Source organism: Parasteatoda tepidariorum, chromosome 8 (assembly GCF_982258835.1).
Source record: "Parasteatoda tepidariorum strain Cologne lab strain chromosome 8, Ptep-v5.0, whole genome shotgun sequence".
NCBI lineage: Eukaryota > Metazoa > Arthropoda > Arachnida > Araneae > Theridiidae > Parasteatoda > Parasteatoda tepidariorum.
Window position 1 is genome coordinate 97178189 of NC_141762.1, and position 13670 is coordinate 97191858.

General features: G+C 30.5%; 1 protein-coding gene across 5 annotated transcripts in view; it reads left to right on the forward strand.

Annotated features, from left to right (window-relative positions):
* LOC107441192 (tudor domain-containing protein 5) overlaps positions 1-13670 on the forward strand; it is a 101794-nt gene that overhangs the window by 42163 nt on the left and 45961 nt on the right. For 4 of the 5 annotated variants that reach the window (XM_016054396.5, XM_071180949.2, XM_043046447.3 and 1 more), the window contains one exon: positions 575-661. In XM_016054396.5, coding sequence (XP_015909882.2) covers positions 575-661 — 87 coding nt within the window. Of the gene's footprint in view, positions 1-574; positions 662-11934; positions 11969-13670 lie in introns of those variants that run through there. The other variant, XM_043046448.3, reaches the window with a different exon arrangement.

The following is a 13670-nucleotide window of genomic DNA, read 5'->3' on the forward strand; positions in this document are numbered from 1 at the left end:
TACTCCTCGCTATGATTTTTATCATAAATTGGGTTGATAACCTGCGGGAGCTTCAAAACACAAAGAATTTTTTTTTCCTTAGAAAGTAAAATATGTTTAAAATTTAGAATTGCAAATTTAAGTCAATGAGGCTCGAATCCTAGGTCGATACAAATTGACCCCCCATTTAGTTAGAGGTTTAGTTAGGCCCTTGGTGTCGGGGCCAACCATGAGAGGTTTTCATGGGTATCCTCTCCATGTAATGCAAATAGGGGTTAGTTCCATCAAAAAGTCCTCCACGAAGGCTCATTTCTCCCAATACTTGGTCCTAGAGTTCCCTTTTCTTCTGAATTGTGTCCAAAATTACAAGGCTGTTGAGTTGAACATTAGTAGTCGTAAACCCAAAAATTGGGTTGGCTGTTCAACGACGGTTATAAAATAAGATAAAATTATGATGATGATAATACAGGTCTTTAATAAAATTCTACTCCTTTGTTAATTATTGACTATTTAATTGTATCTGAGTGTTATTGTCATTTGTTTTGATATGTTATTTTAAGTAATTTTTTTATTTTGTAATTTATCACACTTTCAGTGAGTTGTTTGATGACGATGATGATGAATATTTTGAACAGTTGTTATGCCAGAAAAATATCAATACCAAAAAGCGTCACGTTAAAAGGTAAGTTTTAATGCTTTGAGCCTAGTTCTTCTGAATTTTTTTGTGCAATTTTTATGTTTATATTTTCCATTAAAAGAGTATACTAAGGGCAAAATGCTAGATTTTATTGACTCTCTACAATTATAATCTTAAAATTTAATTCTTATTGTAGGATTTTATATCATTAACAACAGGGGTCTGTTTAGAAGAAATTTGGGTCCGTTAACGGACCCTTCACAAAATATCTTTTCATAAAAACGGACCCTTCACAAAATATTTTAACTTAAAAACGGAACCTTCACAAAATGATTTTTCTTTTAATCGGACCCTTCACAAATTTGTTTATCTTCATTATTATTTCGTTAATCGAATAAACCCTTTCCAGGGCAGAAAACAAGAAAGATGGATGTAAACGAATTAAGTTTTGTCTTCGGCAGACGATTCTTCCATTATTCGTCCGAAATTAATATTCTGCGTTCAGCAGTATAGGCTAAATACCAAATATTTGTGTGCTGCATCTCTAATTTAGAAGCTGCAATTGTTGTTTATTTTTTAAAATTTAATTTTTTTTAATTATAATTTTACAGTGTTGAGCAAAATCTTGTATGTCTTTACAATTTAAAAACTCCTTAAAAAAGTTTTTTTTTTTTTTTTTTTTTTTTTATCAATAACGGACCCTATTTGCACAAATTCATAAAAGCGGACCCTGGTTGAAAGAATGTAAGTAATTTTTTCACAATTTCAAGAAAAACGGACCTTTCACAAAATGTCTGGACAGACCCCTGAACAACTCTAGCCTGTTTAAGATAAGTTTAAGTCATATATTGCATGTACCTCGTCCTTGTGGCAAAATTATGGTGACATTGTCGCAGAATGTTACAGGGTTCTTGCAAAAAGATTTTTCGTTGGGAAATTTAAAAAAAAAAATTTTTTTTTCTTCATAAATTTTAGAAGGATTTATTTATTATTCTTTTTGCAGAATTATATTCCAAAGATAACTTTTTTGTGCATTGGATGGAATAGAAATGCTCGTGATTTGTCTGTTCTCATTTGAGAATACAGTGTAACGTCCCATATCCGGACGTCCCTTTTCCGGAAGGGTCGATTTCCCGGACACTTTTTAACAATCAAAATAAACAAACATTTCTTCATCTTTCCCTCTCCTTTAAAAAAAAAAAAAAAAACGAAGTCTTTTGACAGGTTTTTCCCCTTCTCAGCTTCTAGAGATCTATGCATTGAACCCATAAATCAACAGAAGATCTACTAAGACCATGACGCTCCTCCTCTGGAATGGTTTTGTTTCCTGGGGGGTTGTTTTCAAAAGAGCACAACTAAGTCCCCTCCCTCCCCCTTCTTTCTATGCAGCTGGCTAGTAAAAGAGGCATTTCCTGGAACCTTTTTGAATGTTAAACTGGAGGGGGAATCCCCTTTAGTCACACAAGAAAAAATAAAGAGAACCCAATTAGCATGCCACGCCTTTATGCTTGATTGATAGCCAATGATGGGAGAGAAAATAAGAATTTGTCACTACCCCGCCCTCAACTTGAATGACAAGTAAGGAGGAAATGAATTTTTCTTCTCCATCTACCCACCTTATTGAATGACGGGAATTTCCCCTTCTTGCTTGAATCGTTCTAGTTCAAAATGGTGGAGAGAGCAATTAATATTTTCATAACTGGGAATTTTTTTCGTTTTCAATATTTATTTTTAGAATAGCAACTAAATTATTTTTTTTCTAATATTTTGTTTATGATTGATTAGATATCATTCTAATACTAAAACATTATTGCCCGAAAAATAGTGTTTATTTATTTTCTGCTTCTCAGATTCAGATCATTTTAAGCTTTGTTTACCTTGGAAGTCAATTATACGGAAAAATCAAATATACGGACTTTGGAAAGTCCCGCCGATTCCGGATACGCGACTTTCCACTGTATTAAAAAAAAAAAAAATTGATAATGACCGGCTTCAGCTAGACTTTCAAATTTTTTATACACTTCTTTACTTTTATTATTTTATTTTTACACTTATTTACTTTTATTATTTTTTTTACACTTATTTATTTTGACTTATTTTATTGCACTTATTTACTTGTAATGTGACAATTTCATTGTTTTTTTTTTGGCAGTTATTGCTAGTAAAACCCTGAATACCTGCTAATTCAGGCTTTAATTGCTAGTGCTACCAATTTTCTCGGGGTTTTTAAAATTCCTGTTATTTATCAGTTAATATTACTACACCTAAAATTTGAATCGCCCATTTAAATAATCCCTTTTTGATGAGCTCAATTTAAGCCTATAGTATCGTAATTCCACATAGTATTTCAATTGTATTTTTGGCGGTTATTGGTATTGATTTTCATATGATTTTTAAATGTTTCAATATATTTCAGACAATATGAGAAATTTGAATTGCGCATTTGAAAATGTACTTTTTAATGCAATGATTATATCGATTTTTTTAAGCAGTTATAGCTATTGATTTCCACATACTTTTTAAAATCTGATATTTCTAATACAATATTGTTTATTACAACAACCGAATCTCGAAACAAAACACGCATTTGAGTTACCCCGTCGTCGATCTTTATTTCAGTAGTTACTGCTACTGATTTCAAGATTTTTTATCGAAAAAGGAAATAAACAATGCTTTTTTCTCCTAACAAAATAAAAGAATGTCACTCATAATAATAAAAATTTACAAATTCAATTAAACATTATATGCACTTTTTTCTTCTTTTTAAAATAGAGTACTTCTGTTACTTTAAATTAGTGACATATATATTTGTTATTATTAAAAATATCTTGCAGAAAGACATTAGTGCTAGAGAATTTTGTTGCAGAAAGCTGGAAAAAATTCTTTCTCATGGTACCTGAAAGATTTTATTGTAAAAACTTACCATTCACAAAATATATTTTCGTAAAAACACCGTATTTTTGAAAAATAACCTTACACAAAATTCTTTGACAAATGAACACTTTTTAAATCTGTTTATCTTCAAGATTAAAATTTTATACATAAATTTAACTTTTCCTAATTTATCTCGAAATTGACCTTAATGTGAATTATTAATGTTTACTTTTTGTAATTAATGTTACTTTAGATTGAGTGGGGAAAAGGGAGATATTTTTTAATGTATCTCTCTTACTCATATTTTTAAATCTTGTGTAGTACTGATTTTTGAAATTTTCAAACATATTTTTTTTAATTATACGTATGCAATTTCAAGTTATTATGTTGTATTTATTTATAATTTAAAACTGAAACAATGACTTATGCAATAATTTTGTCATTTCTGTAATGATTTATGTCATTTAAAGAAAGAAAAAACATGACCCTATTTTTACAACAACAGGTCCCTGGTTGATAGAACTAATTTTTGATTTACAAAGTTGAGTTAATTTTTCACAATTTCAAAAAAAAAAAGAACAAATGGACTTTTTACATTAAGTTGAGGTAAATCCCTGATTAGTTCCTGCTTCAATCTGCACAGGGCTCAACAAAAGGAAATACTGTTTGTCCTAATAATACTACTAATATTGTTAACTCTTAACCATTAAGTCTAATTACAATGATACAAATTGTAAATATTGTATAAAATTATCGCATTTTGCCGGTATATACGCGACATTGAAATTGAAGTAAAAGTGATGTGCTGTTTATATAGTGAGGAAGTTATAAAGGGAAAATAAGCTATTAAGTTTGAAGTGAAATGAAAATTAGTATATTTTAAACTTTGCTATGTAAAATTATTTTTTTTAACATGTTTTAAAATTCATTACATTCTTTGTGTAAAGTATATCATCTCATATTTAAAATTGTTATTAGTTTATAAAAATAGTAACTTTTTATGTTGCTTATTGTTTTTTAACTTAATGTACAAAAGTGAGCTTTCTAATGCTAGAATGAATCTATCCATAAAATAAAGAGTGTGTGCGTTACTGTTGACCGGATTTTGGGTAAACGGTAAACTATTAGTATGCGGAATTCAAAATAAAGCTGAATGGCACAGACGATAGAGCGTTTGCCTTCCAATGAGGTGAATCTGGTTCAAATCCGAGCAATAGCTGGTAGATACGAAGTCCGCATCCGGCTTGCACAGACCACAGCGCTGACATAAAATATCCTCAGTGGTAGACGGATCATGGGTTAGAGTCCCCTGGCCATCAAAATAACCGTAGAAGGTTTTTGTGTTTTTCCTGTAAATGTAATGCAAATGCAGGTTCGTTCCATCAAAAAGCTTTCACAAAGGCAAACGTTCTCCCAATACTTGATCCAGGACTTCTCTTGTCTTCTGGATTAGGTTCAAAATTACAAGCCGGCGGAGTTGTGCATTAGTTAGTCGTAAACCCAAAAAAGTGGGGTCGGCTCTTCAACGATGGTTATAAAATAAAATATGGCTGTTTGCCTGATGCCTATATAAGTTTATTTCTGTTTCCATTGATGTGAGAAAAATTTATTTTATTTTTATAGCCAACGATTGTCGATAGAAATTGCCATAAGACTTTTCAACTATTCGGTATGTTCAACATTTTGTTGGAGATCTGTGCCTGATGATAATACATGCTATAGTAATTTGCTCAAAGCTGCGAGCAATATTTATTGCCTTTTTTACAAAATGATAATAAATCTTGCTATTTTAAAAAAATGACAATAATTGAATTAAATGATTTTAGTAAGAATGACAAAATGATTTTACCTCCAAGTGATTGAAATTTCCCATAAAATTTTTCGAGGAAGACTTCAAATTTCAACTGGAGTTCAGTGCCTGATAACAGTACAAGTTATACAATTATTTCTTAGAGTGTACAAAAGTAATTTGCCGTATCGTGATGTGTTCTGAATGTTGGGTTTGCAAAAATAGAATATTTTCATTTTAAGTCTATTTGAGGAACACAGATTCTGAAATTTTTATTTTGTCATTATATACTGTAAAAGTGGTTTATAACGACCATTCTTAACACCAGTCGAAATTGTCGTTATAGTGAACTTATTGCTAATACTTACAATAAATAATAAAATTGCAATAAAAAGATTAAATATACATAATTATCTCTTTTATTTTATTTTCAACAATGATTTTGATTTGATTTTGTTGTTTGAATGATTTTGTTTTTGCCAACAGATTGTAGACTGAATAAAGTAAGGAGTTTTCTTAAGAAGAAAATGAAATAAAGTACATTAAATTTTTATAAACGCTGTTGAATAGCCCATCAAGTATTGTTTGAAATTAAGGAGTAGCTGAAGTTTAGACTTTGAAAAAATTTTAAATTGTTTGGGATTTTGAAAAACTTTCAAATTGTCAAGACTTAGAAAAAAATTTCGAATTATTAAAAGAAACATTTCAAATTATTTCGACTTAGAAATTTTTTTTTTTAATGTAAAAAAACAGGTTTATAAGAAGGTAGCAGAAGTATGGACATCGAAGTTGTTTAGACTTAGAAAAATATTCACATTGTTTGGACTGAGAGATTGTTTCGAATTGTTTCTTAGTCTTTTCAAATTTTGCTACTATAAACAAAAGAAATTTTTCTCAAATTGTGAAAAACTGGTGTAAAAAGAGGAGTAGCAGAAGATTGAACTTGGAAAAATTTTGAAATTGTTTGGACTTAGAAGAAAAGTTTCTTAAAAAAATGGTGAAATTGAAAATTACCCCCATGCTGAGATTGTAAATTACATGGTAATATGGTCATATTAGGTACTAAACTTTGTGAAACTTATGAATATGGTATCAATAGGGTTCCCAAAAGTTTTGAATCCCCTATGCCAATATCTGGTAAACAATTTATGGCAATATGGTCATGTCTCCTCTTTTTATAATCTTGAAATTTTATAAAATTTAGGAATATAAATATTTTGACACCATGGGGATTCGTAAATAATATAGGATAATATGGTCATGTGTATCAAACTTTATAAAATGTTGTGAAATTGTCAACAGTTATTTCACTTTAGACCAACACATTTAGGACCCCATATTTTAATTTTTCATGGAAGTAATTGAGCTGTGTTTGGTGTCAATGTTTAACAAGTTTTGTGAAATCGTTAAAAATGCAGTGGCGTTTTCTGTACGAAAGAGAATGTTTTCTCTCTATAAGAATGCATCACCAATGGCATGGCTCAAATTCATTCCGTTTTTAAGATGCAATTACGATATGAGGGTGGTCCCGCAATGTACTGATTGTAAAGACACGGTTTCCGGTAGAACATCACAGTCATGCATCACTGGCTGCTGTCAGTGATGCATGAGCGGTTGGGTGACCACTTTGGTCAGCCTGCGTAGGGACTGTAGGTGTATGGTATGGGTCCTCTTCAAATTGTTGTACCGTAAAGTGCTCGACTTCTCGTGTTGGTCATCGGGCTACCAAAGCAGAGGAGTCATTCCCTCTGCAGAGGATCAAAATTGCGATGGCATGTCTTCGAATCATCCTCAGGGATGTTTCCCAGACCGTCGCCAATAGTCCATTGTGCTGCTCTAGTGCCACATCAATCAATTACCTACCTACGATTTGAGGGTGACGAATCTCTGCAATAGTCAGATATCCAAATCCCTTGAAATAAATGTATGTTTATTCAGAGAAAGAAATAACTAAAAGTACTGTCTGCATCAGTTAATTAACATCAGTAAGTGTAATTCAGTTAGTTACTTTTCTTTATTTTGCCCTATGCACGTATCTGGGTTAACTTTGGCTTTAAATTTCATGTTAGTAAGGGTCATTATTTCTGACTTCTGATCTATAGAGAAACTGGTTTATTATTATTATCTTATGGGTCATGAATTTAATTAGTTCTCGCTTAGTTGTGAGTGTGTGATGGTGAATTTATTACTGTTCATATTTTATGGTGAAAAAAGTTGGGTTTACATAATAAGGAATATTCTCTGTCTTGGTGCAAAACGTTGTCAGTTACAAGTGATTTCCAAGCAGCGATACACATAGAATTCTTAATACATTTTCTGTGTTATTTTTTTCGATCTAGGTAGGTCCACTTGGTCAGCTCCCATTCATTAAACAATCTTTATAGCAGAATTTCAAAGAAAATGCTTTCTATCAAGTCATTTAACAAATAGGAGCTTTAAACCCCTCCACCACGATAAGGTGGGACCTTTTGGAGGGGACCCCCACCCGTCCAGGTTGCTTCACTTTTGAACAGCCCCCCTTTTTTAATCTATTTATAGTTTTTTCTTAAAATCATTTGTTCTTTTTTTTAACTAACATAAAGTGCTGTTCTTATATTTCTGAAATATTGTTTAAGAATTAATATTTTACGTTAGCTAGCATTACATTATGCTTAGTATTTTTTATTTATGTTGTGCAAATTAAGGAATTAAAAGGTTGTCAAATGAATGTTATTATGAGAATATAATCTTCTATTCTATAAACAAAACCCATAATCTGTATTTATTTTTATACTGAACCTGTGCAACCTGGAAATCCGTACTAACCGTCAGATGTTTATTTAAGACAATAGGCGTTTCCAGCCAAATACTATAACTTTTTATATCATAAAATTTCAACTAACAAAGCATTATAAGCATGGTCAAGGAAGAGCAGCAAGCTGAATTCATGGAAAATATGAGCTCGCATATTTTTAGAAAGCCCAATTTCAATAAGAAAACTTGATAAGTAATTAAATAGGGACAGCAAACACAGTCTAGAAGAAGGAAATAATTTTTTTTAACGAATATGAGAATTCTGGCCGAGTATTAATGCAAATATTAGTATTAATGCAAGTATTAAATATTTTTAAATCACGGGTCGCTTTTTCTGGTTTCTCATGGTTCCCATGCCTTTTTAATGTCATTTCTTTTGGGCATCTTACGGTTCCCAAGCCTTTTTAATGTCATTTCTTTTGGGCATCTTACGGTTCCCAAGCCTTTTTAATGTCATTTCTTATGGGCATCTCACGGTTCCCAAGCCTTTTTAATGTCATTTCTTTTGGGCATCTTACGGTTCCTAAGCCTTTTTAATGTCATTTCTTTTGGGCATCTTACGGTTCCCAAGCCTTTTTAATGTCATTTCTTTTGGGCATCTTACGGTTCCCAAGCCTTTTTAATGTCATTTCGGTGGTAGAAGCGAATTCTGATATTAGATTTTCCCGCGAAATCATTCATCATTCAAAGAAGGAATCAAACTCTTACAAAACAGAACGGAATTATTTTGTACATTAAACACTCTATCTAAATAACTCAATTTAGAAAGTCTAAGGAAGGCCAAAAAGTCTTAAATATTTATTACTTTTCTCATTTAATGAACTCATAAATTTAGAAAAACTAATGGCCGGAAAAACTTTATAATAAATAATGTAGTATAATAAGTAACATAATATACATAAATAATAATAAATAATTCCTGAAATGAATAATTTAGAAGGTAGGCTGTTCCGAAAAGAATCGTTCTCTTTTGAAGAAATTCAATTCGCAACTTCTTTAATGATGATTCCATGAGAAAAGGAAAATCCCCCCCCTGAATTTCTCGTTAAGAATGTCCATCTGTTCTCTCTATTTATAAAAAAGGAAGTCGGTCTGAATGAATGATTGCAATAAACTTAAGAACGGGAACACGGATTTGAATCTCTTTCGGTAGCAATATCGTGTGTGATTATTTGAGGAATTATAAAAATGTGATCCGTTTACAAAATTTAATTGTTTTTCAAAAAAATTCAAATATTTAGGACTTTTGAGTGAAATGAAGATGGTACATAAAAATTGTGAGAAAATTCGAGTAATATACTAAGACAACTATTGGGTGATAGAGGTTTTCCAATTATCAAAAACTTATTATTTTTTTTCTTGCTTCCAACTATTGTACACCTGTTTTTTTTAAAAAGTTAAATCTTACTCCCGGCATAACCTACACTGTTGTCTTTTTGAAGTTAAGTGCCATTTCCTTCTGTATTCTTTAAACTGATGCTAAGACACAGCTTACGATAGCAATCAAAAAATGTCTTAAAATCAATAGCCTTAAAAAATGTTTTAAACCAAACTCTTGCAATGTATTTAAACTACATATTCGTGAAATGATGTTTGTATTTATGGATCATTTTAGAGTAATGACTCAAATTTGTTTTGAACTAAATCTATCTTAAACATTAGTTTAAATAATTAGGCTCAACTTTTTTTAGCAGAATTTGTTTTCTGAATGCCCACTTAATGCTGTAGGAAGTATTTATAATATGCACTTTGCAGGAATTAAAACTTTTTAAAAATTATTTTTAATTGTATTTGAAAGTTTGTTGAATTTTAATTAGTTGTGAATTAAAAAGGAAAGATCTTACTTCCATAAATCACGGCATTCCAGGTTCGAGCATACAGGACTTTTATCATGGTCTCCCACTTCACCCTGTTAGTGAAAAACAGCTTCACCTCATTGCTTGATTTCTGCACTGTTTTAAATTTATTTTTATTTGTCCATCTCTCATCAGCTGCTTTCTTATTCTAATTTCCTTTTCTAATCTTCTATAGCTCACATCGTAAAATAATTTTTTAATTTCATGTCATTGTATTCTTAAAATATTTCAAAGGCATTTGATTTTATAAAACTTGGAATTATGAATGATTTTTTTTTTCCATCCAGAAATTGTTTAGAGTTGAATAACTTACCCGGGCTTTATTTAATCTGTGTAAAACTTCTTGATTAGTTCTTCCCCTATCTAAATATATGAAACTAATAACCTCCTTGATCTTATGATTTTCCAGGTTGATATCCTTTGCCTGTTTTGTATTGAATTTTAGTCTTCTTTTGGTATATCTTTAATCACATTTTCTTTAGCTTTAGTATGTCTGTAGTTGTTTGCCTATCTTGAAGCAAATGAAAAATTGAGTGAACTTGCGCCGTCTAACAATTAATCTGTGATGAAATTTAACGTGTATTAATTATTCTTTCAGAAGTTGTTGAAGTGGAAAAACTAATCCAACCTTTATTTAATCTATTTAAAACAGTTTCATCAGTTCTTACTCCCTTAATAATAACCTGAATACGTGAAACTAACCCTCGTATTCACCTTTTGACACTGACCTAACGTGAAACTCCCAGTTCCGAAACCCCGGTTTGGAAATATTGACCACACATCGAAAAGTGCATTCTTCATTGTTTTTTGACCGTCTGTTTCGTTACTGCGGTTTTCTTAACTGGCTGTTAACTTGCACTTCAGTGGTAGATTTATAGCCTTATTAACAGTGTTTGTTTTCAATTTTTGTTGCTATTTTTAAAACAAATTTTCTATTAAAAGAAGAAGAGAAAAAGATTGCTTTGAGTAATTAAATTTGAATCACTCTTTTACTGGACAAATGAATAGATGTAACGTTTCGTTTTTCTAACTGACTTGTATTGAGGAGCAAAAGGATCTGAGTTTTATCATTATAAATTTAAATATTTACATAAAACTGCATGCAAATATAGAAATTATTCTGAAATTCGATTAAAAATACTTTTATTTCACACAATTATTTAATACTTTTATTTTGCACAACGATCAAGGGGAGTATGCTAACATCATTCTCTTCCTTATTCGCATTTTTAATCGTTTTTCTTTTTCTTTTATAGCATATTATCAATAACTTAAGCCATTGAGAGGAATTTTCTTTTTTTAAAAACTTTAAATGAAATTGTATCAAATAAATTTTTCAAATAAGCATAAATCAACACATTCCTATTATTTAGAAGAAGTTATAAATGACTATTAAAGTGCTTCCATCTGCCGCTGATAGAGAGAATCACCGTCGGGGATATGTTGAATAAGATAAAAAAAATTTTTTTAAGGCAAATGTAATAATCTGAACAAATATTCCAAAACTTTTAAAATTTAAAAAGAATCATACATTTAAAAAATTAATTATTTAAATAATTATAATTGGATATATATATCGGTTGTATATGCCCCCAGATGTCATAAAGTAGCCAGGCCATATATTTAAAAAGATGTCAACTAAAAATGGGCATTTTAACTTCACATAGTTTTAAGCAATTATTCTCTCCCAAATGATTCTATTTTTTCCAAATATTCAGCAGATTATTTTATGGTTATAAAATTCGCAAATTTCCTGATTTGCAAAGTTATTTGATGCAGATTATTGTGTAGTTAAAATGTTACCTCAGATCAAAGTTTGTATTGATTACATAATATTTATTTCAACATAATTTTTTATATATATTTAAACTGATGTACATGTTTTTAGTTTTATTAATAGTTTTATTTCATGGATAAAAAAAATTTCAAATGCCAGTCGTTATCTTGATATCTAAATATTACATATAATTTTGCCTGTTCTTCAATAAATTATTTTTTATTTTTAGGCAAGATCTATCATCTTGATAGATGTGATCAAGTTTATCTATAATAGTTTTATGAATTGTATTCTTCTCTTTTAAATTTTTTATTCCTTTCAAGCGTCGATTGTTTTGTCTATTTTGTTTTCTATAAAAGAAAATAAACAAAAGCTAATTAAATTATTTAAAATCTTATTACTTGCACTATTCATTTGTTTAATTGTGACCACAATCTGTATAATCCAAAAAAAAAAAAAAAAATTTTTTTCGGCCAAAAATTATTTAAGTGCAGCAACGACTGCTAATAATAATTTGAGAAAGATATATAATATCTTCTGTAGAAGATATTAACTTAAGAAAATTTAATTAATAAACATTTATTTGATATAAATTAATTATAACTACATCTAGTAAAAAAAAATTGACCTCACTGAACGAAACAAAAAAGCAACCGAACGTCGAAAGTGGTTATTTTTGAAAACATAAATAAATAAAAATTCGCCTATTGCTCATCCGCTGTTTCTCAAACCGGGGAAATCTTCAGGTTGAAGTTAACTGTGAGTCCAAATGACATGCAGTTACGTACATGGTGAAATGAAATTGTGAAACCTAAGCTACAGTTGCTCTAGTAAAACCTGTTTTGAACTGTGACTTGAGAATTAGTTTCCACGGTGAATTTAGACGTAAGAAATTCTTGCAGCTTATGGTTGTTTACCTAGATACCATTTACCTGTTTAGCATTCATTTTGGCACTTTAATCTTGTTTTAATTTATCTTCAATTCCATTTTCTTTCCTTCTTCATTCAAAATGTCTGTAATTGTTTGCTTTTCTTGAAGGATACTATCTTGAAGCAAATGAAAGATTAAGTGAACTTGCGCAGTCTAACAAATCTGCTTGAAGTAATTTACATTAATTAATTATTCTTCCAGAAGTTGTTTGAAGTGGAAAATCTAATCCGAGCTTTAATTAATCTATTTAAAAAAAGTTTCATTTGTTCTTACTCCCTAGGTAGTAGGGGTGCACAACCTATGACCTGCGGGCAACATGCGGCCCGTCTACTGTTGATGTGCAACCCTCGGGAACTTCGGAAAGCAATAAAAAATTTGATTAATTTGGTTTTTGTTTAAACATTATAAATTTTCTCTTATCAAAATATTGAATTCAAATTTATATTACTCTATTAAATGCGTTTTTTTTCCTCCACTTTTATTCTGTAAGCTTCTTTATGGTTAAATTTTTTATATCCTACTCACAATATTATATATATATATATATATATATATATATATATATATATATATATATATATATATATATATATATATATATATATATATATATATATATATATATATATATATCTTTTCTTAGTTTTAAATAAATTAAAATAATTAAAAGTATTTAATTTTTTGCAAATATGTTAAGTTTGACGCCCGGTGGCTGAGCGGTAGCGCTTCGCGCTGCCGTGCCACAGGTCCTTGGTTCGATCCTTGGGCCGGGCAAGGCCGACTCAGCCTTTCATCCCTTCAGTGGGTCGATAAAATGAGTACCAAGCATGCTTGGGAACTAACACTGGGGGTTCCGCGTTCGGCTGACCACCTGACTGGAACATATGCTCCTGCACCCCAGAGCCCAAGGTCAAGAAAACTGAGATGGGCACAGTCGGCCTTGGCCCTCTTAATGGGCTGTCGCGCCACTGAGTTAGTTAGTTTATGTTAAGTTTACTGATAAAAAACATTTGGTGCTTAGAACACTAATGTTT